This window comes from Phalaenopsis equestris, unplaced genomic scaffold (assembly GCF_001263595.1).
Source record: "Phalaenopsis equestris unplaced genomic scaffold, ASM126359v1 Scaffold000002, whole genome shotgun sequence".
In the NCBI taxonomy this organism is placed as follows: domain Eukaryota; kingdom Viridiplantae; phylum Streptophyta; class Magnoliopsida; order Asparagales; family Orchidaceae; genus Phalaenopsis; species Phalaenopsis equestris.
The window spans coordinates 15430742-15457719 of record NW_018164444.1 but is presented as its reverse complement, the minus strand read 5'-3'; the positions used below and the strand labels follow the sequence as shown (position 1 = coordinate 15457719).

The 26978-nt window shown below is 36.3% G+C and overlaps 1 protein-coding gene across 2 annotated transcripts in view; it reads right to left on the bottom strand.

Moving 5' to 3' along the window:
* Positions 1–6451: 6451 nt before the first annotated feature.
* Positions 6452–26978, bottom strand: part of LOC110023090 (protein TIC 40, chloroplastic-like) — a 74148-nt gene continuing 53621 nt past the window's right edge. For both annotated transcript variants that reach the window (XM_020722320.1, XM_020722326.1), the window contains exons 11-15: positions 15366–15460; positions 14270–14373; positions 14144–14191; positions 6602–6729; positions 6452–6516 (exon numbers count right to left, since the gene is read on the bottom strand). In XM_020722320.1, the coding sequence (XP_020577979.1) occupies positions 6670–6729; positions 14144–14191; positions 14270–14373; positions 15366–15460 (307 nt within the window). In that variant the 3' untranslated portion in view covers positions 6452–6516; positions 6602–6669. The remainder of the gene's footprint in view (positions 6517–6601; positions 6730–14143; positions 14192–14269; positions 14374–15365; positions 15461–26978) is intronic.

Below are 26978 nucleotides of genomic sequence, written 5' to 3'. Positions count from 1 at the left end.
TATATATATATAATGAAACATTTTAAACGATTGCAACAAATTTTACCAATTTTTTCTTCTTAAATCATTTTGATTTTGAAGAAAAAAAGTAATGTAATCATTCAAAATGAATTGGATGATTGGCAATTTTAACTTTAAGCTTTTAAATTTCCATATTAATTGGAAAGAAACAAAAAATCCTGCACTTATGGGTCAAATTAATTGCAATCATCAGATCATCTTTATCGACTAACACCTTAACTATCATCTTTAAATCACACCACGCAACCACTATTATCAAATACATGCATCTGATAAGAATGGCCAAACTGCTATTATAAGATCACCACCATCAAACTACAATCACCAGATAATTCATGTCACATTTTTGCATTATGATCACTATCATAAGAGCACCATTTTTGAACTATCGTTATGTAAACTTATATCTTCAAACAATCATTATTTAACCACTTTCACGTTTAACCTTTATTAGAACCACCAACACTCGAACACCATTGTCAAACCCTTGTCCCTTGACTATCATAACTAAATAATTGCTACCCAATCTCTCACGTTTAGCTGTTATTATTAGACTGCCGCCATCTTCATCAAATCATCATTGCCTAACCACAACTTTTGACTATCATCAGCAAACCTCCATCATTTATTGCTTGTTCATCGCCTGATCATTACCATCCAATTGTCATCTTCATATCACTGCCACCTAACCATTATGGTCAAACACTTAGTTGCAAATATATTTTCCTACCACTAAATCACAGTCCCTCAATTATAATCACCCAACTGTTGTTATTCAACTACAATCATCCTTATCACCATCACCCAACCCATAGTATGTGATCCCCATCACTAAGCTACACTTTCTCGACCATCGCTTTAATAGGTCATCCAACCACTATCATCTGATTATGAATGTCCAATCATCATCACCAAACTAAAATTTCTTGTTCATCATTACCCAACTACAATCACTTGACCATCATTACATAATCGCATCTACTTGGTTGTCATCTCCCGACTAAAATCTCTCAATCATTATAACCCAACTAATTTGATGCCAATCATCTTTAGCACCTAATATTAACTTTGAGACTATATGTCTTCAACACACTTCATCACTTTATAAGACTAACATTCTTCATCGACATATGTTATGGCTTATAAAATCACTTACACCATCGATATCCACTAACTTTGTCATCTATTATCATCAACACTTGAGTTGCACACTATCACAAATAAAGTAGATTTATATCTTCAACCCTGACTCTGATTCCTGACATCAGAAATAATAATAATGCTGAGTTTTTTGTTTTTTTTAATCATTGATATTCACTTCTTAAAGGAAAAAGATAACCATGTGATAAGCTATTTAAAATAATTTTGATTACGCAAAATTTGTCAAGTTTCAAGAAATTTATATGCAAAACTCATATTAATAAATTGTATCATTGCCTTTCTCGATTGACAAAAGACATTCTCAATACCCAACTATAAGAATGGGTTCTAGATACCAGAGTAACAGTCTACCGCAGAACTCATATGACTAATTTACAACAACCATCTATTTACAATGATTATGATCAAATGGCTAATGGAAATAACCAAAATTCTAAAATCACCCATGCTGGGGACAACATTCTTTCGACACTAAACAACACGCTTAAACTTTCTCCTTTCTTTGGTGTTCATAAGCTTTATCAAAATCTTATATCTGTCACCAAGCTTAAAAATACAACAATCATCATGTTATCTTTAATGCTAATCAGTTTTACATTCAAAACTTAACAACTAAGAAAATTCTTCTTACTGGAGCAGCTGATCAAGTATTATGTCATATCATAGCCACCAACACTATCAAAAGCTCAAATATAAGGAATCAAAGATTGGGGCACACTCACTACAAAGTCATCTCAATGATCTCTCACTTTCATTCTCACCAAAGTACCTCTAACTTCTCCATCATGTCATGATTGTTATTAAAATAAGAGTCATTCACTACTTGTTTCTTGTAGTTCTACTATATATAATAAATTAGAAATATTGCACACAGACATTTGTGAACCTTTTCCTCATTCTTCTATTGAAAAATACAAATATTGTGTCACTTTCAATGATTCATTTTCTCATTTTTGTTGGTGCATCTCTAAGACATAAATTTGAAACCACACCACACTTTATTTATATGCATAAAAAGATTAAAGATCATTCTCAACAAAAAATGAATAAATAAATACTTGAGAACCGATGTCTGAGGATAATATATATCAAATGAACTTTGACTTTATCGACAAGATCACAGTATCAAGCATCAATTCAATTGTTCACATACTCCTGAACAAAATATTATTGTCGAAAAGAAAAACAGACATTTAGTAAAAACTGATAAAACTCTTCTCAATTTTGTTAATCTTCCTATCAAATTTTAGATGGAAACTTTATAAACTACTAATTACCTAATAAATAGACTCCTCTCTACCAACACTCAAAGAAAATCTCTCTTTACACAATACTAAACCTTAATGTCAATCTTAGAACCTTTTATTGTATATGTTGTCTCTGTCAATAGCATAATATTTCACACAAGCCCTCTCTAAAAACCCCACAACATATATTTTTTTGATACAATCATACCACCGGTTACTAGTGTTTTGATATTCAGGCTAACAAACTCCTTTCTCACAAAATGTTGTATTTATTGAAGATTATTTTCTGTTCAAGGAATCATCTCAACTGTTCACTCCTGATAATTCTACTCAGATTACTCTATTATTACCATATCTACTTTATCCACATCAACTCTCCTCTCTAACACCACCTCCATTCCTTCTACTCAACATTTCCATTCACACACTCGTCCACAATCCCTTACTGATTCTCCCAACACCCAATATTCATCACACCACAAGACCTACTCATTCCATTCAAATCCTTATGTGGATAATTTCAATGTACAAACAGAAACACCACATGCATTACCACAAAAAGTGGTACACTAGCCACTTGAACACACACACAATCCTCCCATTACATCACAACCCAAACAACATCACATGGTTACTAGATGTCAAACAGGCAGTTTAAAAGAAATACGAGTTCTTTATTGTCAATATATTACCTCTTCCACAAAAGCACCAAATACTTACAAACAAGTCGTTCAACAGTTACATTGGCGACAAGCAATGTCTGAAAAGTTTATCGCCTTACACCAGCAATGCATATAGTCACTTGCTCCACCTCCAACAAGTCAAAATATATTAGAGTGTAAAGGAACTTTCAGAATAAAATGTCGTGCAAATGGCTTAATAACCAGATACAAAGCCTTAAGATTTTCATAACAACATGGAGTAGACTATCTGGAAACTTTTAGTCCGATTGCAAAATCTCCCATGATTCATTTGATCACTTTAACCTATACTAAACACTGGAAAATTTAGAAACTATAAATCTTTAACGCTTTTTTACATAGAAACTTGATAAAAAAGTTTTTTTTGACAAAACCCTCTAGATTTACTGACAACCATTCTCATTATGTTTGCAAATCACGAAAAGTTATATATGGTCTTAAATAAGCACCATACAATGGTACTCTACTTTTTGTAATTTCTTGTATATTAAAAAATTTATTCTAAGTATTGCTGATCCGTCTTTGCTTATTTATCATCATAATAAGCATTGTATCTATTTATTATTACATGTTGATTTATATTAATTACTACAAACTCCACTACTGCTATCAATATCTAATTCACACTATTAGCAATCAGTTTAATTTAAAACATTTAGGTCTCATCTCACTTTTTTTTTGGTTTACAAATACAACCACTTCAAAAGGAATTTTTTTAATCAACCCAATGAATAATTAACTTGTTGCACAAAACAAAAATGTACCAAGTTAAACCTATTTTAACTCCTCTTTCCACTCATCGACATAACCATACAGACACACATACCCATGACCAAACGCAAATATGTATCGACAAATTATAAGATCACTATAATATCTCGTTGTTACTCACCTGACATCACTTTCATTGTAAATTATTTAAGTAAACACATGCACAACCCAATCACTCTAATCAATATTAAAAGACTTTTGAGATACTTAAAAAATATATCCAATTGTGGCCTTCCCATCATCTATAGTGCTTTTTATTTAAGTGTATATGTAGACACAGACTGAGCTAGTGACAATACTAACTGAAAATCCTCCTTTGAATTTTGCATCTACCTTGGAGCCAATCTCATTTCATGGCCAGTAAAGAAACAACCTATGATGGCACGATCATCTACAAAAGCTTGCTTAGTACAGAGCTTTAACTACTTACCCAAATTGAAATCATCTAGCTAAGACGACAACTACAATAAGTTACCAACCAACGGTCACCTCCCACAATATTACACAATCTGAGTAGAATTGCTCTAGCGCACAATCATTGCTCTACCGCACAATCTGGTCGTCCATGCTCGAACAAAACACATAAAAGTAGACTATTGTTTTATCAGAGATCATCTAAAGCTCAAGTACATACATCTCCAACATTTCATGATTGAGGATTAAAAAACATAATTTTTCACAAAACCTTTAGCTATTAAACACCATCAAAATCTTACCTGCATGCTAATGATCACAAACCTTAATTATCTTGAAGGGCAGGTAAAAGGAACCCTTCATCTCTCACCAAAAGTTCATATTTTACCTTCGTCTCCGAGCTTTTACTAGCTCTCCAGTTTGCTCTCCCGGGCCGCCTCCTACTTTAGATTAAAGTGCTTGTGATAGTTTTGGGATTCTGTTGCCCTAAAATATGCTTTCATACTAGTATTCAATAAATGTAAAATGTCTATTATTTCCTTATGCTACACTACCACTTTGCCATGTAATGCTTTTATAAATACGCCCCAATGTAATGTACTATGGGAAAAAAATTAATAACAACATTCGCTTATCTTTTTAGCCTCATATAACCTCCCTTCTTTATGTATCTCTCTCTCTCTCTCTCTCTCTCTCTCTCTCTCTCTCCCCTCTTTTTCTCTTCTCATATATTAAATAAAGTTTAAGAAAGCTGTTTTAATATAGTTATAAGATGAAGCATATAAAATGTTTTAAATTAACGAAATAATGGTAAGGATGAAACTCTTGCTCAATAATATTAAAACTGATTTCATAAGTGAGTGAAAGAAAAAAAAAACAAACCACTCACTTCAATGAAACTAGTTTCAGGAACCCTATCTAGCTACTTCTAAACAGTTTTCACGAAATTAGTTTGGATATTTGTTTAAGCCTGCATTTGAAACAGTTTTTATAACTTCAGGGTTTGTTTGGGGCATCTTGTGCGTTTCAAAATAAACAGTTTATTTTAAAACACGGAGTCGACCCGCGGCCTACATTTAGTGTAAAAAACACAAACGCGATAAACATACACACAGACCAAACGGTTAGGCGTCGTTTTCACCTATTCCCAAACCCCCGCCGCACTTATAAGCTGCCCCAAACGGGCCCTTATGCTTCTATTTTACATACAATTATCTCAGTTCTTTTCAACTATAAATTTTTGTTTAATTCATTTTCAAAATAAGGCCTGTCAAAATGCAATAATTTGTAAAAGCTAGTCGTGATTTTTCCAGAAAAATACTTTATAATATATTTATGATAGATCTTGAAATATAAACTTTTACAGCACTATTTCCAGAAAATTTGATGATATTTAAAGAAGAAAGAACCTCCTATTATGTAAACTAGTGAATATCTCAACCCAATTCCTATAAATATCCCTTCATCGCAATCAGGCTTTCAAGAAGATAAAACATTACATAATTAGACTTGAACTCCGTAGGATATGACAATTCTATCAGTACTAATCTAAGTCATATGGCCCTGTAATTTTTCCGTAACCAAACCAAAGATACCGATAGCGATAAAGACCTTCGCGAACTGACTGCCTTATAATTGGTGTTTGTGCTTGCCCGAGCATGCGTGTGTGACTAACCGTGTGTGGACCTACAATTAGTATGTACGTGCACGGCTAAAACTGATTGTTGTGTGCGTGCATTTTATTTTTTATTTATTTTTTATTTATTTTTTATTCAAATGGTGATATTTTTTATGTGATATGAAAGATTTGAATGGTAGAAATGTAAGAAAAATAAAACTGAGGGGCTATATGTGTAAATATATATGAGTTAAGTGGTACGCATGTAAAATGTTCATTCAAGATTTCAGCATGATATAAATAAATATCTAAATGTGTTAAATAAATAAATACATAAAATTTGGGGGGTTTATATAAATCCTCATAATATTAATGTATCCAAACGGCTCTGAGCAGCACCTCTAAAACTGTGTACAAACTATTACAATACGCTTGCATTTGCTTGCTCTTTTTCATGTTTAATCCATCACAAACTGCCTCACACAGACATTGTGTCACAACACTAATCAACACTATATCCACTCCCTACAAAACCAAGCCTCACGAATTGTTATCTTTCAAAGTACGAGCACATTTGTTTGGGCTACAATATAGACGTATTGCGACAAATCAATAGTCAAGGTTTGTGATCTGAGATAAAATTGGATGAAGTGAAAACCAGTTCTTACCACTCAGGCTAAGCAAAATGATCATCACGCACGTCTTCGGAATTTTTGGGAAGCAAGCAGAGGAGGTTTTAGAGGCTACCAGACACTCCAGGAAAGAGTTCTGAAATCTTGGTGAATACATCCATGACCTGAGAAGCAACAATTATTTTGGTGAGAATTTGGTAAAGTGTCAAAATAGTCTCTTGAGTTTCGAAGCCTATAACTGTGTCAAATTATTTCCCATATTCTTTTAAAAGGAGCTAAAATAGTTCTTCATGGGACTGATTGACACTTTTATAGACTCTAGAACTAAAATGGCCCCCTAATAAACAGGCAGGATACCATTTTGACACTTTTTCTCCCTCTTGTGTGTATGAAGAGAAACACAATGTCCAGATTTCAAAATCACAGAATAGTGAAGTGGGGAACAATTATTCTTGCAGAGAAGCACTGTTCTTTGTCAACAAAAAAAATGGTGAAAGCAGAAAGCTTAAGCTCACAAGAGAAAGTTAACTAAGAGTCACTAGCACAATAAACCAGATTGCCTGAAAATGACCCAAGTTGCACGAAGAAATGCACAAAATTAATGAGCTTCTGCTTCAAAGAGAAAAAAATCAATGGATCCAGATCAAATTTGGCAGGACTAGTATTATAATTTGCATTTACTTGAAGACAAGTGAAATATGAATTTTAATCGATTAGTTGTGTGGATTATACTGATGTCAAAGCTAGTCAAATAGCTATGAAAAACATCTAATTCGACCTTTGACCAGAATACCTTCCAAATTTTTTCCCAAAATCACAAAATTAAGAAACAGACCATTTGTGTTCGGTTGCCCTCAAAAAAATCATCAACAGGGCTTGAGTGTGACTTAGATTGAGCCAATTGCAATCATCAAATTCATTTAAATGAGTTCAAGTCTTCCTGATTGAATTGAGAACTAAGGATCATTTTCATAAAGCAGAGGGTACTAATGCATGAAGCTCCTGTTTACATTGGACCATAAAAGATAAATGTACATAAATTTACCGCTGCATTGCAAGAGAGGTTTTTCCCTTGATCTGAACCAATAAACTCCAAGTAATAATGGAGGAAACCTATCCCTAGCACTACAACAACCATTTAACTAAAACCTTTTTGCATATATAACCAAGCCGGCCAGGAGGAAGAGGGAGGAACTCCGCATGCACAGATCCCCATACATATTTTTGACCTACAACAAGAGCACTTCAATGGCCTAACATAATTCGAACATCATCATCAATAACAACAAGAACAAGCCTTTATCCCACTAGGTGGGATTGGCTACATGAATCTTCTTTCTCAATTATGTTCTATTGAGTATCATATTTTCATTTAATTCCAATAGATTAACATCATTTTTTTATATAATATGCCGAAGTTTTTTTAGGTCTACCTCTTCCTTTCTTAACATAAGTTGAATCTAAAACATCTACTCTCCTAATCTGATCATCAAATTGTCAACATTTAATGTGACCAAACCATCAAAGACGACTCATACTAATTTTGTATGCAACTATAGCTACACCAATTCTTTCGTAGATAAATTTGTTTCGCATTCTAACATAATTCAAGCATCAATAGTACAAATTGAATATGAAGAATTAATCCCTACTTTTACAAATAAGGTTACGAGAATAAGACCAAATTTTTTTATTAAGACATTATTTTGAACCATATTGATTTAAAACTTTTTATGGTCGTTAGGCCCTTTTATATGAAAATTTTATGTTACTTTTCTTATTATTGATTGAACTCTTCTTCCAATGATATGCTAAAGTGTGAGTAGACAAGCGAGTCCATGATACACATGCCTCTATTCATCAATTATCTTGAGGTCCAACATAAATGTTTGTCACCCTCTTTGCAAATGGCATATGCAAATAAGAAGTTGGCAAAAAGAGAAACACGACACTTAAGAACAAGAATGTAAGGCCATGAGCAAATAAGGCACCAAGGCAATTAATCAAAATCCTTGACAGAGGGGACCACAAATCGATGTTGGGCATGCCTACTGTTGTGATTGCCATAGCTTAACTAAACATAATAATTCCAGGGTTTTCAACTCCAGCCTTCTAAATGGGAACGCAAGTCTTCGGATGTCACCAAATCACATTAGCTCTTATATGGCTAAAGATAAATGATTGAAGCACTATGTAATACTTAAGCCACTTTAATTTGCAATGATAATATCAATATTGGTGTATAATACATATCATGAAAAAAAAATATTATGAAGAGTTATATTAGAATATCTTACTAGGGAGAAACAGATTTGCATACCCATAATTGTCAACATTTTCATTAGTTTTGTTTTGTATTCATCATGTACACCTATAATAAGGCTCCTACATTCAACAAGCAAAACACAGAAAATCCTTTTTCAACTTACTTGTGCAAATACAAATTCCCACCCTAGTCTTCCACCCTCCTAATCCTACTCTATAAACAAACTTAATGGGCATCCATACATATGTTCTTAATGTCAAAATTTTGAAAAAAATAGGCTGAATTCTGAATAGGCTCGATGCATTTTCACTTTGTTTTCATTTCATTAAATAATAATCTTACAATCTATTTTAGGTATAAAATATTCTGTATAATATATTTTAGGTAACTTAATAATATATATCCCTAATCTAAATATTCAACTAAAAGGGAAATAAATCAGAATAAAAATATTGGAAAAAATTTAATTAAAGAAGCTCCTAATTAGAAAACTCCTAATTTAGCTCTCTGATTTACGTCCTTCCTGATTAATATCCCCCCTCAAATTGATGTTGACTGATCAGGAAAAATCAATTTGCCAACAGTAAACTTTTATGGGACCAACAATCCTCAAGTCGTGAGTGTCGTGAGTGCTGAAGCCGAAGGTGTCGAAACCGAGAATGTCGAAGTCTCAGAGACAACTCTCATAACATGATTTGAGCAAAGATAAGCAAGAAATCTTTTATCATTGTCGTCTAGAAATTCAAATCATAGCAACAAGAAGGATCTGCTTCCAGTTACATGATCCAAATGCTGTCGATCATAGCCCACAAATATGATCCAGTAACACGATCCAGATGTTATCGATCATAGCCTACAAGTAGGATCCATGTCCTGATCCAAATACTACTGATAATAGGCCACAAGTAGGATTCGCGTCATGTTATACAATCCAAATGCTATTGCTTCTTCCTGCAACGACGAGGAAGATTTGTTCCCTGATCTTCACGCCAAAAGTGCTGAAGCCGAGATGCCGAAGCCATTAAGTTTCCAACACTTGTCTCGAGTGTGGTTGTGTTGGTGACAGAACACGAGTGGAGTGCTCGGTCCGAGGCGACATGGACGAGGGCTGACCTCAATTTCGAGACATTGATGAATTTGTAAGTCATCGACTGACTGATAATTGCATGAAAGCAGCAAGAAAGTTGCAATAATGCTACATGAAAGATGCAAAAAAAACTGCAAGAAGATGCAAGAAAACTGCAGGAAAGATGCAGGAAAACTGCAAGAAGGCTGCAGGGAGGTTCCAAGATGGTTGTAGGAAAGATGTAGGAAAGCTGCAGAAAAGTTGGTAGCCAGACTGCAAAAAATCTGGGAGGTAGGCGCCTAACCCAACGGGAAGGATCAATAAGGAAGGCAGGTGGGAAAGCTTGCAGAAAAAGCCAACTACAGTGCTCAGGAAAGCTGCAGTGCTCAGAGAAGGCTAACGGTTGAAAATAACTGCTGGAAATCAACAACCGACAAAACAGCCTGGAATAACAGCAAAAAATCAATTGCATTACCTTGCGGCTACCTAGAACCGGAAATCAACAGCGAGAACAGATACATGTTGCGGCTGAACAAAGAAAGCGGCAGATAGGAGAAACACAGTTGTTGTTCTGCAGCTGATAGGAAAAAAACAGCAAGTGCTGGAAGCTTGCTGGTGACAGGATAAGGAACCTCTACGGTTAGAGTTATGGCTCTAATATTATATCAGATTTGAGAATAAAGCAGCATAGTCGAGAAGGAGCACCAGCCAGCGAACCCAAACACGAAAGGGAGAAAACGTAGTCGTAGTCGTAGTCGAAGATTGAAGAAGGACAACGCAGCACGGGATGAAGCGGTAGAAGGCGAATCGAAGGCGGAGAAATAGCTCCTCCCTTCCCGCAAGAAGGCCGGTGAGAAAGGAGTCTTGTTGGTCCTCCAACAACTATCGGTGCTTAGGAAAAAAATTTGGTTCTGATACCATGTCAAAGTTTTGAGGAAAAATAGGTTCAATTCTGAATAAGCATGCCTTTTCCCTTTGCTTTCATTCCATTAAACAATAATCTTACTATCTATTTTAAGCATAGAATATTCTGCATAATCTATTTTAGATAACTTAATAATACATATTCCTAATCTAAATATTCAGCTAAAAGGGAAATAAATCAAAATAAATATATTGGAAATAATTTAAATAAGGAAGCTACTAATTATAGAAAACTCCTAATTTAGCCGTCTGATTTCCGTTCTTCCTGATTGTCACTTAATCCACATATAACCCATCAACCACTTTGTTATACCCAACATGATTCGTATTTAGCATGTTAACACCTAGTTGCAACCCGCTCATGCTATGATGCTCCGATTCAAGCAATGAACACTCCATTCCAGCCAAGCCTACACAGACACTCTCTCTTTCTTGAATGTAACCTGCTCTAGCCTTGCACCCCAACGCCATGGCTCCAATTCACAATGCTGACTTTATCGATCATTGTATGCTAGCATGCAACCGTAAATATGCCACCTGCTTCTACCAATAGCAAACACACCTCCCAATTTTCACCCATAGCCATACACTTGTATTGAATCTCGTGACACAAGTGCTTTCTTGCTAACAGAAACAGTTGATTGCATCCAATCCTAATGGTTCTACTAAGCTTGCCAAATCTCTTCTTGACACTTTTCTCTCAACAGTGTCCTGGCCTCATAATCCTCTCTTAAAGACTCAAAATAATCCTTCATTATTTGTATTACAATTAGGTATAATGATGAAATTAACATCTATGAACGATGGCATTTCATTTTTTGGTTACGAAAAGCTCATCTTAGTGTGATTCTCTCTAGATTGTGGTAATGCCATCAAGATTCCAAACTGCAAGCTTCCAACCATATCATCTTGATGTACTTGCTAGCCTTTGATTTGCAGTAGCCTCAACTGTAACGTTTTATAACTCAAGGAGATGTGCAAGTTCCTTCATTTCCCCCATCAACTTTCAGGAAAATAATACATCTCATATTTACACTCTTTTCCTTGAGATCTTCCCTACTCAAAAAAAATAATTTGCAGATCCAAAAATACTACAGCACTTACAAAAGGCAAATGAGATGAAGTTACTTTAATTCCGCCCATCACGACTAAGCCAGTTATTTGATTAAAACAAGAAAAAAAAAAATTTGTAGTCAATTTTATCTCTGATCCGTATTCCTCCACAAGAGATGTGCAATCTCGATTAAAGGAAACCTCCATAATCCCTAATACTGCAATCATCTCTACCAAGTTCTTCGCATCACTAATCTCTCAACTCCTCACACTATGACTATTGATCAATCAATTGTGTCAGTTGTCTTCAGGGGAAGTAAGGGAATTCATAAGTGCCAGAAGAACCAAACACACATGTAATCGTGAAAGTTAACACTTTTTATCCTCGCCCTTATAACAAATCCAGTAATCGTTCACTTAAATGCTGTTAGGAGAAATTCAGTTGCTCCTTTACTGCTCTACATGTTTCACATATGATAGCTAATTACCAATTATTTTCATCTCTATCACCAATTATTGTTTCTTAAGTTTCCCCTTTCTCAAGTTTCGGAAAAGAGCATTGTACATCATTTCAAATCTGTCACTTTCAATGTTTCTTAGTCCCATACTTTTCTTTCAAGTTATTATATATTCGCTATCTTATAAAGATCCATAATTATTCAATAACATTTTATGCATATTATTATGTAATGTAGAATCTCAACCCAAAAAATAAAAATAAAAAGATTAACTTATATGCTAAAAGCTGGCGGAGTCTACTACTTGATCATCTCTTCCGTCACTTAAATAACTTCTGCTCTCTCTTCAACCGCTTATATTCCTTCCATTCTCTCATCCAACATTACTCCATATTGTGGGGATTATATCTTCCCAACAATAGAGATCAACGTCATGTCTCCGTCCTTCATGCCGGTGTAAACAATTTTATATGTCCTTCCATCCTTTACCTTTAACATTCAAAATCTAAGTTTATTTACTCCAATATTTCAGTTTATAGCTCTATCCTTACCAAGAATTTAAGTATTTCTTTTCATGTTCATTAATGATTATTCTAAGATAACATTGGTCTACATGCTGAACTATCACTTGAATGTTCTGCATGTTTTTCAATTTTTTTGTAAGGAAATAAAATTTTAACGCTACATAAATCAAAACTTCAAGTCATAACAAAGCTCTAGAATTTATGCAATCTCAAATTCAAAGCTTCTATTATAGCAATAGTATCATGCATCAAAAATCTTATTTTTTATAATGACTCAACAGAATATTCTTGCTAAACGCAAAAATCGTCATCTATTTGATTGTACTTGACCATTCATATTCTTCAATAGTATTATTCATCAAATCTCTTATTATTCAACTTTAATGTTTCAAGTATAGAATTAGGTCATAAACGAGCTCTGCAAGTTGAGAAAAAATTCTAGAGCAATCAAGATAATGGATCTGACACCAATTGATTGGAAAGGGGTAGATGAGGAGATCCGCTTACAAGACATGAATCCAAAGCGAGAACACTCAATTAGGCACACAAATGATTTACACTCATTCAATCTTTAGAAAATAAAGTTGAATCCAAATGCCCAATTCATATTTATTGATCGCCAAAGAATTTTAATTAAAATATAATCCTATTTAAAAATAAATATAATCATATTATTACACACAAATTTAAATATAATATTATCCAACGAGGATAGCTAAACCTGATAAAATTAATCAAATAAACAATAAAATAAATTAGATCATGAATGAATATTAGACTAAATAGGCATGAAAATAGTCTCAATTTAGTTTCATTCTGGTTTTGCCAATTGAGTTAACCTGATTGTGGGTTTACTGCGTCCATCACTCAAAGCTTCCTTCTCAAGTAACATGCCACCTCAGTTTCACAAATGAATGTATGCCAACTCTTATAAAAATTGGAACCCCCACACCAAATTAGTATGCATTTTGAATAGCTTCTGAATGACTTAGTAGATCTGTTTGTTGGGCTCTATACGAAAGAAGTTTAACAAAGTTTAATGAAAATAGTTTATCCAAAATAAAGACTACGCTCCTGTTTCTAACAAATTATATAACACTGCTGGTCTTTCTACCAGATGCTATAATCTAGTAATACAGTAGTTGTTTCGCCACTAAGGCCGGCTAAGCATGAGGGGGTCAGAATGAATTCTATAAACTACAGTAAATGCTCCAACCTATCTAAAAGAAACATTTATTCAGAAAATTTCAAGTAATGAACACTTGTCTTATGTAGCACGAGCCTCACCTCCTTGTCATTTTGATACTTTGCAATGCTGAGAGGATTCTGAGAGCACTGTGAAAGGGAAAAACACAAGTCAGAAAGTGTATCTTGAAAATTGATGGAAGATTATCAGCTAGAACAGTATCATACATCCATGATTGCGGCTTGCACTTTAGGGTTTTGAAATGCCAAAGCGACGTCAGGATTTGCCATAATTTTAGAAATAACCTCTTCAGGAGTCAAGCCTACCTGATCTGCATGGGAAATGGCAATTAGAAATAGCCGCAGATACCAATAGTGTAATAAATTACAGCAGAAGCTTTGCTGTGGCACCATCACCAAATAATTGGTAATGATTTCTAATGAACAGTATCAACATATGCCTGAAAATGACAGCCAGATAAATTAGCATGCCTAATGCACGGAGCTCGAGCTAATGTAGGGTTTGAAGAAGGGCTGATCTAAGACGATACTCAAATAAATCATGATGAGAAAAAGAATGAAATAGTTCTCAGACAATCTATTATGTCTAATTTAATAACTTTGCTCCCCAAATCTGATTACAAATAGTCCATTGACTCATACAATTTGATCACAAATATTTCAACAGAAGAGCCATGTTAGATCATATTTACGTAGTTAAGTGACTAAATTGAACATATTAGACTGATGGGATAAAGATGGCAATATACAAATAGTTCAGGGACTATTTTGGCAATTTTCTCATAATATAAGATTAATTGCATGTGCAAAATTTTATGTAAGAGCAAGACCAAGTTATATCTAAAATCCAACAGCCACAGAAAGCATTTGAGATTCTGTTTTAAGTTGCACAGATATACTAAAAAATTTGGGATACAAATTAAGTTATTTAATGAAAATATCAACTGAGAACTACGAAGTTAAAATGACAAATACTAAAAGAGAAAATGGTCTAAATTCATAAAATGTTGTTTTTTACCAGAATTTCAAGTCTAAGCGCCGGGCACAAGTTAGATTATACACGAGGCAGTAACTAGATATCAGATTACAACCAAAAAGCACTAAATTTAAGCTCCAGGACACCTCACAACATGAGAACAGAAATTTAAAGATATTTAAACAAGCAATGAAGCAGCACCAAGTAAATGAAACAATTTTTATTATCATAAGAAGAAACAAAAAAATAATAATTTAGCTTTAATAATACAATGTAAATAAAAATGAACAGTTCAGAAGATAAAGATTGTGTCTAATCATGTCTTACCAAATTGCTGTTTGACCTCTGGACTGCTGAGATCAAAATTTTTCAATGTATCCATCATACGGTTATCCCATTCACTACTACCACCCATACTGTTTCTGATAAATAAAAAAAAATCATGATAGGCAAACGGTTATGAGACCTGAGCACATTTGGGCCAAAATAATTGATCATCAAAAAAAGAAAAGATTGCAACACATTAAAAAAAGTTACCCCATAAAATTCTATAGAATATCGTTTAAACTAAATAACATTGTTCCTTTTAGCCCATAAATGGTAGAGATTAAAATAAAACTGTATTTCACATATTACACCAACAGCAGATTCCCTGGGAGATCAGATTCCATGAGCTTATAATATTTAGCTAAAATTTGGATTCACTCACGTTTAACAAACAGCATAAAATAAAAGATTTTCACTCTCATACAGGACTGCTCTCCATTTTACAAGTTGCGATTTGATCAGGTCTATATGGTCAAGTGATACTTTACGTCAATTTGTCTAACAAGCATTTGTGATGCGGGCATCTCATGCCCGTCTGCATGCATGGACCAATTAGGTCCAGGCCTTGTGAGGAAGGCCTGGACGACCCTAAGCTGAAAAGTAGCGCCTCTCTTTTTCGAGAGGAGTCCACTCCTAGTTATCTTAGGTCTATTTATTCATTTTTGTCGGTGTCAAGAGCTAGTGATACCGAAGTTAACCCAAAATCACAACGGAATGAGAATATTATTGTTGAGATTCAAAAGGGATTATAAACAAAGATACTTGAAAATAGGAAAACGATACAAACACAAAAGATCCCTTAGGGCGAGGATCGAAGGTGGTAGAGAGGTGTAACGACAGCAAGCAGAGGTTTTTTATTGGTTAGATAGCATGCTTAAGGCTAAGGCAGGTGCGACAACAAGCTAGAACTGGATTGGTACGGCTGGACAGTGGGCAGGGGTTGTGGAGTGTGCGGCAGTTGGTACGACTAGACAACAGGTAGCGGATTGTTGGAAGGTGTGGTAGCAAACAAGAGAATGCAAAAGAGGAAGGAAAATGAAAAGATAATCACCACCTTAGAGCAGGATATAGTCAGAGCACCATTTGTCCTTGGATACAGCCCTAACAAGGGATAAAAAAGCCGATAGCAGACAATATGAAGTAAAACTGACCTAAACACAACAAATAACATATACAATCTTAGGGTAAAGAGGAGATGGCCCCGCTCCAAATAGGACGGAACCATGCACAAAGGCCGCTCGATCCTTCTCCCATGGGACCAAGCCGGTCGCGTGCGGCACTTGACACGGTCGCGCGGGACTGAGTTCCTCTGTGCCAAGTATGGCGTTCCTGCTTCTGTTAGTATTTTTTTTTGTTCGTTCCAGGATAGTCATCGGCCTTTCCCTTTTCCCTTATAGGGTTGTATCCAAGGGTTCTGAGTGGTGCTCCAATTTTATCTCATTCCTGAGACGGTGTTTTATCCTTCTGATACCCTTTCCATTCCTACAACTGCTTCCTTTCCCTCATCGCTCCACCTATGTTGCCGCCATTCCAAACCGCCCCGCATCTTCACCGTCATCGCTCCCAACCCCCCTTTCCTTGTTGCTAACACCAGGAAAGCAAACATTTGATTTCTGTTGTTTCCGCCCCCATTTCGCTAATGCCGCTGCCCAGGATAGCAAGTTCATTTACTATTTCGACAGTTCCTCACCTCCCCTTGCTACTGGTATATTTCCCTTGTTTCCGCCTCACATTCCAGCCAACTAACCTCCCCTTTGCTACCTCTCCAAAGGCCTAACTCCTAGCCGACACCACTTACACGCGAGATTAAACTCTAGGGCTAGTATTGTGTTGTTTGTTGCAATTTCATATTTTCATATTGTCTTGTCGTAATTTCTTATTTGAATTCAACAAAAATATTTATTTCCCTTTAGTTGTGAGATGAATTATAATATCATTTGGTATCAAAGCCAGGTTAACCCTATTTCCATCCTAAGGTACTAAAATCTAATAGCTAACCCAAACTCCACCCAAAATTATTCCTCCTAGCCGATTTTTCAAATCAATCACTCTAAAATGTTTTTCCACCGCCCTAAATCAGCCCAATACACCCCCTTTCAACTCCCAAACCAAAACCCTAGCCATGCCATCGAGGCAATAAATGTCGGAAGCCGTTCAGGAACTTACCATGGAAGAGATGCATTGACAAATCCACCGACTTAAGCAAAGGTTTGCCGAAATTGAAGAAAGAACCCATTGAGAGATCACCGTCTATTGTGATAGAGAGATTCGAGAGGAGGGAGGAAAATCCGACACCCTTTCGTAGGAATGATTCCAATGAATAGGAAGTAGACAACAACACTTTGGGATTCAGTATCAGAGAAAGTTGATGGATGGAATAACTTTTTGAGTAAATAGAGACAAGTGAATGTAGACTTACCAGATTTTGAGGGACGAATGAATTTGGATGACTTCATTGAATGTTTGCAGACGATTGAGAGAGATTTTTAGTACAATTAGGTGTTAGTTGGTAGGAGAGTGAAGCTTGATGCCATAAAGCTGAAGAAAAGTGTCTCTTTGTGGCGCGAGAATCTGAAAAGAGAAACGGAGAGAAGGTCAGAACAAGATCACTATGTGGGAGAAGATGAAGGAGATGCAAAGGAAGTACATACCCCCACACTACCTCCAGGACATGCTCTTGAAGCTTCATCACCTACAGTAGAGGGAGGTGTCATTCACTTTAGAGTTTGCGCAAATCATGCAGAAATGTGAGTTGACAGGCAAAGAGGAGCACAATATAGTCTGATGTTTGGGATGCCTGAAGCCAACCAACAACAATGTTGTCTAATTATAGTTGTATCAGTCTTTGGGTGATGTTTAGACCTTAGCACTAAAGGAGGAGAAATAACATAAGAAAATTAGGACCCCGCTATCATTCATACACTCAGCCACAATAGGAGCCAAAAAAAGTGCACCTGAGGAAAATATGAAAAATGTATAGAAAAAGATAGAGCTGATCAGAGTGAGAAGCTGTAGACGAGCACTACACCCAATATAGTGCCCTCAAGGAAGTGTTTCAGATGTCATAGATTTGAACACATTGCTTCCAGTTGGCCTACTACCAGAGTTGTTTCTTGCACCGAGCAGGGAGAAGTAGAAGAAGTGGACAGTGGTACTGGTGACATAGAAGATAGTGAGGATGTGAAAGAGCACCAGCTTCCAGCTGATGAGTTCGACATGCTTGTGGCTCAAAGAGTCCTTCAGATTGAGGCTACGAGAGGGGAGCAGGATTTCGCCACAACATTTTTTACACTCGTTGCATTGTAAAAGGATGTGTGCAGACTTATCATCAAAGGAAATACTAGATGATGGATAAGTTGAGTCTCCCTAGTCAAAGACATTCACAATAAAATTCCCGACTTTTTTCAAGAAGAACAGAGTTGCATTAACAGGAGATGCCTTGTGAAATTTACTATTAGGGACCAACTGCAAGATTAGGTGTGGCGTGATGTTGTACCCATGAATGCTTATCACATGTTGTTGGGGAGACTGCGATAGTTTAATCGTAGGGCTCAAAATGATGGGTTCAAGAACACTTACTCATTCATAAAGGGTGGGAAGTTCATAGTTCTCCTACGTTCTATAGTCTAGCAGTTCCATTTGTTGTCTATATAGTAGCAAGTCCAATTTTTGTCTCGGCAATTCCTCACCTCCCCTTGCAACTATCATCCTTCCCACGTTGCCGTCCCACATCCCAGACCACTAGCCTTCCCTTTGCAACATCTCTGGAAGACCAACCACCAGCCAACACCACTTGTACCCTCGATTAAACCCTAGGGCTATTGTTGTGTTGTTGTTTATTGCAATTTCAGATTTCGAAATTGTTTTGTTATAATTTCCTATTGGAATTCATTATTATTTGTTTTCCATTAGTTGTGTGACGAATTACGGTGTCAATTTATCAACATATAATCTAAATAAATGAGTGTAATTTATAGTTCAGATTTAGTGGACAACCACCATACTATATTGGTTGGTTCAATTAAATCATTGGCAAATTTTTGGGCATGCCTATTTTTTCGGCTAGTATGCTTAAATTTAAAGCATCGTTAGCGCGGGAGCAGGAATTCCTGTGTGTGGGACAACCACAATTTTGCATATCTCGGGAGGACGAAATGGGAAAGTTCCCGTCTGATTTGTGATTTGCCCAGAAACCTTGTCGTTTTCTATTTATTCCATATTTCCTTATTTTATTTTTCCTTATTTCCAATTCTCTAGTTTATAATTAGGCATTTCCTATTATGAGACTTTTATTAATGTATATTGGGATGTTTGGATTTTTAGTTTTTTGAATTTATATATATGAAGAAATTTTCTATAATTTATACTCTCTGGAGTGGTATAGCCTATTCCTTTAACAAGTAGGATTCCTATAACTTGCCCAGGAATAGGTGGTGGATCTCCCTCGACATCTATACCTCGCCGATTCGCCTTTTGCTCGCTTTTTCCGTCGAACAGCCGTCAAACGCGCTTCCAACAGCTGGTTACAGCAGAAATTCGCAACTTTGCCACCTCTAGTTCGCCATCCAGCCCCAATGCACGCTGATTTTTCACCTCCCTACATTCTCCCGTTCCCGGTACAACTTCCCTAACAATTTTTGGTGTTCCGTCATACTTTCTAGGGATGCTAGAACAATGTTATTTGGAATCGGAGCAAGCTGAATATCCAGTTGAAAGAATAAGATGTCACGCCGCAAAGGAAACCCCCTCAAAAAAGTGCTCGGGAAATTAACAAGGAAGACATGCACCAGGATACTATCTAATTGCAACAAAGATCCATTGATCTTGAAAAAAAATGGAATGGAGAAATCACCCACAACAACAGCGACCACACGAATAAAAGAGAAGAAAAAAATCATTTCCACCAAGAAGTTTCAAGTGGCAAAGCATCGATAGTGCGTTCATTCGGAATTAAGTATCAGAGGGGAGAATATGATATTGCATTAATGTAGACTTACCATACTTGATAGGCTGCATGGACCCTTATGAATTCATTAAGTGGCTTCAAACAACGGAACGGGTCTTCAAATAAAAGGATGTTCTACCTGACAGAAGGGTAACACTTGTCGCCATCATGTTGAAAAAAAATGTGTCACTATGGTGAGAAAACTTAAAAGTTCCTACACCAGCATGAGGGAAAAGGTCTCTACTCCAAGATGAAAACGAAGATGCAACGTAAGTATCTACCAGCATATTACAGATAGGATATGTCCTTAAAACTTCGCCATTTATAGTAGAAAATTCTTCCAGTAAAGGAGTACACAGCTGAGTTCGAGCAACTTATGCGAAATAAAATGTGAACAAGTGGAGCCCGATGAGAGCACCATAGCCCGCTATCTTGGGGGATTAAGATCGTCTATTGACAATGTAGTCTGATTGCAGCCCTATGAAATGTTACATGAAATCCATACCCTCGTCTTGAAGATGGAGGAAAAATAACACAATATTAGCCCACACCATCCTTCAAACAGGATCCGACCACTAGATCAGGTAGCAAGAGCACGCAGACAAAAGTACCCAGACCTACTGCTCATGAAGAGAAAACAATAAATGTAGAAAAGAGGACTAATGTCTCTGGCCAACAACACCAAAATATTTCCAGTCAGAAAGTGTTTCAAATGTCATGATTACGGGCATATTGTATCCAACTGTCCGAACATGAGTGATTTCTTTTATTGAGCAAGGTGCAATGGCGGAGGCCAAGAGTAAAAACATCCTGATGAACAAAATGAAGAGTATCAACTACAGATGATGGTGAGATGGTTAAGGTTCGACAAGTTCTCTAGATCGAGCCTAAGAGGGATGAGTAGTGGCTCCGACATAACATATGTTATACTCATTTTACTGTAAAGAGGAAGACAGCCTCATAACAGATTCAGGTAATTGTGAAAATATGATATCTACACAGATTGTGGATAAATGGAGTTTCTCTATACAGAAGAACTCACAGTTATACTCTTACTAGGTTGAAAAAGGAAAACAAGATATGTGTTTTAAAAAAAATATTTGGTGAAATTTTCAATTGGTGACAAGCTGTAATATCAAGTTTGGTGAGATGTCGCCCCTATGGATGCATGTCATATTCTGCTAGGCCGATCTTGGCAGCACGACAGAGGTACAATTCATAACGACCACAAATACAACTTTAATGAGGATGAGAAATGTATTGTACTTTTGACATTAAATGAGTCAATAATGATGAACACGTAGACGAAGATTGGAGCCATCGTACCTCGTGCTACCTTCTACAGGCAAAGAGATGGGCGTCAATGGGATTAGTCTTCGTGATGCTATAAGGTAATGAGACGGAAGAGAAAAACAGCCAAGACAATGTGATCATTACTAGAAGAGTTTAAGGATACCTTGATGGACAGTATGCCACCTTGATTGTCACATTTGCGAGAGACTCAACATGCTATAGAACTTATTATAGGATCAATGCTTTCCAACCAATCAGCTTATCAAATGCAACCAGTAGAATATGAGGAGCTACAAAACTAGATTGAGGATCTGATGGCCCGAAAATTAGTACGCGAGAGCATGAGTCCATGTGTTGTGATTGTGCCAAAAAAATGGAACATGACGCATGTGCATAGATAGCAAGATTGTGAATAAGATCACAAATTTCCTATTCCTAGATTGGACAATTTACTTGATCAGTTGCATAGAGCTAGTGTTTTCACCAAGATTGATTTGCACAATGGCTACCAAAAGATTAGGATGAGATGAGGGGAAGAGTCGAAGATGACCTTAAGACACAAGATGGACTGTATGAGTGAATGGTCATGTCTTTTGGTTGTCCAACGCCCCAAGTACTTTCATGCGGCTGATGAACCTGATTTTTCTTGCCTTCATTGGAAAATTTGTGGTTGCGTACTTTGATCATATCCTGGTGAATAGCAGTTCAGAGGAGAGCACTTACAACATTTGCGTCAATTCTTTGAGGTTCTTTGAATAGAGCAGCTATATGTTCATCTAAAAAAGTGTCATTTTCTTACATCGCATATGTGCTTTTTTGGGATACATCATTTCAACTACCAACATTGAGATGGACTCAACGAAGATTGGGGCTATTATAGCTAGGGCCAAACCACAGTGACTTAATCAAGCAAGCCAGTTTCATAATCCAACTTCTTTTAATATGAGGTTTATCAGGAATTTCAGCTCGATTGCGACAACTTTGACGAAGATTCTTAAGTCAGATAAATTCGTATGCTCAGAAGATTATAGGCTAGTTTTGATACTTTGAAGAAACAGGTGACCCAAGCCCCCGTTCTCGCCCTTCCAGATTTCAATCAAGTATTTAATGTAGAGTGTGATTCCTCTGATGTGGAAATTGGAGCTGTGCTAAGTCAATGAAGGCGCCATATTGCTTTCTCCAGTTAAAAATTAAATGATTCCAGGAAAAAATTACTCTACCTATGACAAAGAATTTTAAGATATCAAAAGGGCTCTCACTGAATTCATTAACTGATGGACAATGAATTTACTCTCTACAATGATCACGACGCCTTGAGATTCTTGTAGTTAGAAAAAGTTAAAGGGTATACATGCCTCATGGGTGGTGAAATTTCTTTCTTCATTCTATTTTGTACTCAAAAATAAAATAGGCAGTCATAACAAAGTAGGCAATGCATTGTTCTGTCACCATTATTACACACTACAATGCAGTCAACGGTTGTTGGTTTTAAGGTGTTGAAAGACTTGTTTACAACTGACAAGGATTTCCAGGACATTTGGATGCAATGCCAGGATAAGCCAACTGAGCAATAACACAGCCCTGGTGGATGCTATTTTTCAAAATAGATTGTGTTTTTTCTTGGAGTTCACTCGAAGAGAGTATTTTATAGGAGTCTCACAATGGGAGAATAACATAACATTTTAGTAGAGATAAGACCCTATCCTTCGTAAAAGAGAACTTTTACTGGCACAAAATAGCATGAGATGTGAAGAGGCACGTCAGACAATTTTGGGTATGTCATTTGGCTAAGATTCAATAGTAGAATATCAAGTTATACACTCCCCCTTCCATCTCAGAGGTACCCAAGTTGGACATGAACATGAATTTAGTGGTGAGCTTATCTCGGACACAATGGAGTAAGGATTTCCCATGGTTGTGGTAGAACATTTTTCTAAAAAGACACAGATTGTCCCACGTCACATATTGCACTTGTATTTCAAGGAGGTTATTCGTCTTCATAAAACACCACAGAGCATCACTTTGGAAAAGGATGTAAAATTTCTCAACTGCTTTTGGAGGACTTTATAGGGCAAGTTACATACAAAGCTTCAGTTCAGTTCAACAGCTCGTCCTCCAACAAATGGGCAGATCGAGGTTGTAACCCACAGTTTGGAAGACCTTAATAGATGATTTGTGAGAAAACACATCAAACAGTAGGAATTGGTTCTTCCTCAGGTGGATTTTACCTATAATCATTCTACTAGTCAATCCACCAGCCACAACCGCTTTGAGATTGTGTACGGGCGGAACCCTTGGAGTTAGTCCTATTATCAGCTACTAAGCTTAGCATAGATGTCGAGGTTCGAATCAAGGACATTCAAATCCTACATGAGCAGGTTAAGAAAGAAATTTTCAAGCATAGCACTAAGTAGCAGAAACAAGCTAACAAGCTCAAGAAAGCTACGGTTTTCAAGTTAGGCAATATGGTCTAGATCAGATTGATGGAATAATTTCCTAAATGTTAATTAGGGAAGCTAAAGCCTGGAGCTGATAGTCCATTCCGGATTGCAAAGAAGATGAATGACAATGTCTATAATATTGACTTAACAAGAGACTACAATATTCCAGTCACTTTTAATGTTGCCAACTTGTCACCATTCTATCAAGATCTGGATATTTCCGAAGAGCGAGAACTGGAATTCCCGGACGCTGGAACTCATGTTATCGATCCGCGGTTCCACATATCACGGAACTCATGCTATCGAGGGAGGACAAAACATGTAAGTTCTTGTCCGATTTGTAATTTGCATGGGAACCCTACTGTTTTTTATTTATTTCTTATTTCCTTATTTCCTTTTTCCTTATTTCCTTTTTCTTATTTCATTAACTTATAATTAGGTATTTCCTATTAGGAGATTTTTACATAAATGATTATTAGGCTATTTGGAATTATTGCTTTTCGAGTTTATGTATTATGCTCTCTGGAATGCTCAAGTGGTTCGCCGTTTGCTCATCGTTTTCCGTTAAACAGCAGTCAAACGCGCTTCCAATTGCTGGTTACAGCACAAATTTGCAATTTTGCCACCTCCAGTTTTCTGTCTAGCCCATGAGCACGCTGATTTTTCACCATCCTACATCCTCCCACTCCCGCTATCCCTTCTACAACTTCCCTAACAACTTTTGGTATTCCATCACACCAGCCAGGGACCTAGAAAGGTGGCAATCGTTGTCAACAGTATCAAGAGATCCCGAATCACGTAGATGTGGTTGCTCAATGTCGGAGACATTAAGCATGCTCGAGCAAAGCATTAAAAAAAAGTTGATATATCTCTTATAAGCTAATTTTATGCATTATAAATATTATCTCACGAGATTAAGTGGCAATCAACATATTAAAATAAATAAATAAATACTACGAGTCTACAAGTCCATACCAAAAGTTCAATTTTCTTAATAAATAGATTATCTTTTAACTACAACGAATTAGTAGTTTCGCAAAACATAATCTAAGGCTAATATAATCTTAGCTACAATCTATTCCATCTTAACCACCATTCTTACTCTCTTTTCAATTACTAGATTCAAATCATGGTTTCTTTCTCTATCTCCTCATACTCATCTTCTTTTTCCTCAAGATGTACAACACTCTAATGTGAAACTCCTATACCAACAATTGAATGATATTTATCTCATCTGATGCTTGTTAGCATCACCTCATGTTGAATCATCCTTATAGAGTCTAGCATATCTTTCAAATTAGCATCAATCTCTTCAATCAAGGCAAAGCTCGAGCATAACTTAATAATAGCACAGGTCGCCTAAATTTCCATGATTAGATATCCAAAGTTCCTTGGCATTGAGGAATGAGGACTATAGTGTCATAGTCATTTCCAAATCTGCATAGGTGGCAAGGAGATACGTCCAAGCAGGAAGTTGTTGACACTTACTGCTTGATGCAGCCTCCTATGTGAGCTCAAATACAACCAGGTACCTTCTAACAATGACTATCATTGCGTTGTTTAATAGATTATAGTTTCCGATGTCATTGGTTGCCCAAATTCCATTGATGTTTGAAATGCCAAGGAAAATACTACAAAATATGTAGAGTAGTGTGGAAAAACCAAATAGAAATTTGTACTTATCTCCCCTTTGAATTGATCATACAAAGTATTATATAAGAGATAAAAAAGAGAGAAAAACTAGGAAACTATTTAATTAATTCCCTTAATTTAAGGGATTACAAATTTATTCTAATTCCCTTAATTTAAGGGATTTACCAATTAATTCTAATTTCCTTAATTAGGAAATTAGAATTAATTCTCACAACTTTATTTCCATCTCAGTCACATCTCGACACTCCCCCTCAAGCTGAGGAATAGATGTCTTCCATTCCCAGCTTGGATATAAGATCATGGCAACTTGAACTGTTCAGCCCCTTTGTTAGAACAGCGGCTAATTGTCTTTCTGATGGAACATAGGACATACACACTAATCCTTCCTCCAGTTTTTCTTTGATGAAATGTCTATCAATCTCAATATGCTTTGTCCTATCATGTTGTATAGGATTATGAGCTCTATTTATGGCAGACTTGTTGTCACAGTAGAGCTCATAGGACTCTCCCATGGGATTCTTAAATCATCCAAGATGATTCTCAACCACAGTAATTCACATAATCCTTGAGCAATAGCCCTGAGTTTTGATTCTGCAGATGACCTTGCCACTACATTCTGCTTCTTGCTCTTTCATGTTACTAGGTTACCTCCAAGAAAAGTACAATATCCTGTAGGATCATGCATGAATTGACTGATCATACTTACAGAATATGCTATGTCTGGTCGAGTGTGAGCAAGGTATATGAGTCTGTCAACCAATCTTTGGTACATTCTTTTATCCTCAGTTGGTTCTTCTTTAGCTTCTCCCAACTTATGGTTTGGATCTATTGGCGTAGCGATTGACTTACACCCAATCTTCCCTGTTTCTGTCAATAAATCAATCACGTACTTTTACTGAGAGATGAAGATTCTCTGTGTGGAATATGCCACCTCAAAACCGAGGAAGTACTTCAATTTCCCCAGTTCCTTGATTTCAAATTCTTTTACTAGTCTCAGCTTCAATTCATGCTTCTCTTTCTCATCATTTCCAGACTATGATGTCGTCCACATAGACTGAAAGAGCAGTCACTCCCCCTGCAGCTGAATGTTTAATGAAAAGAGTGTGGTCACCTTGGCTTTGATTATACCCAGATTCCTTCATGACTTTTGTAAATCTGTCAAACCATGCTCTAGGAGATTGTTTTAACCCATAAATGGCTTTTTTCAGCTTGCACACCTTGTTACATGTGTCCCCTTCAACTCCCGGAGGGATGTTCATGTAGATTTCCTCATTTAGGTCA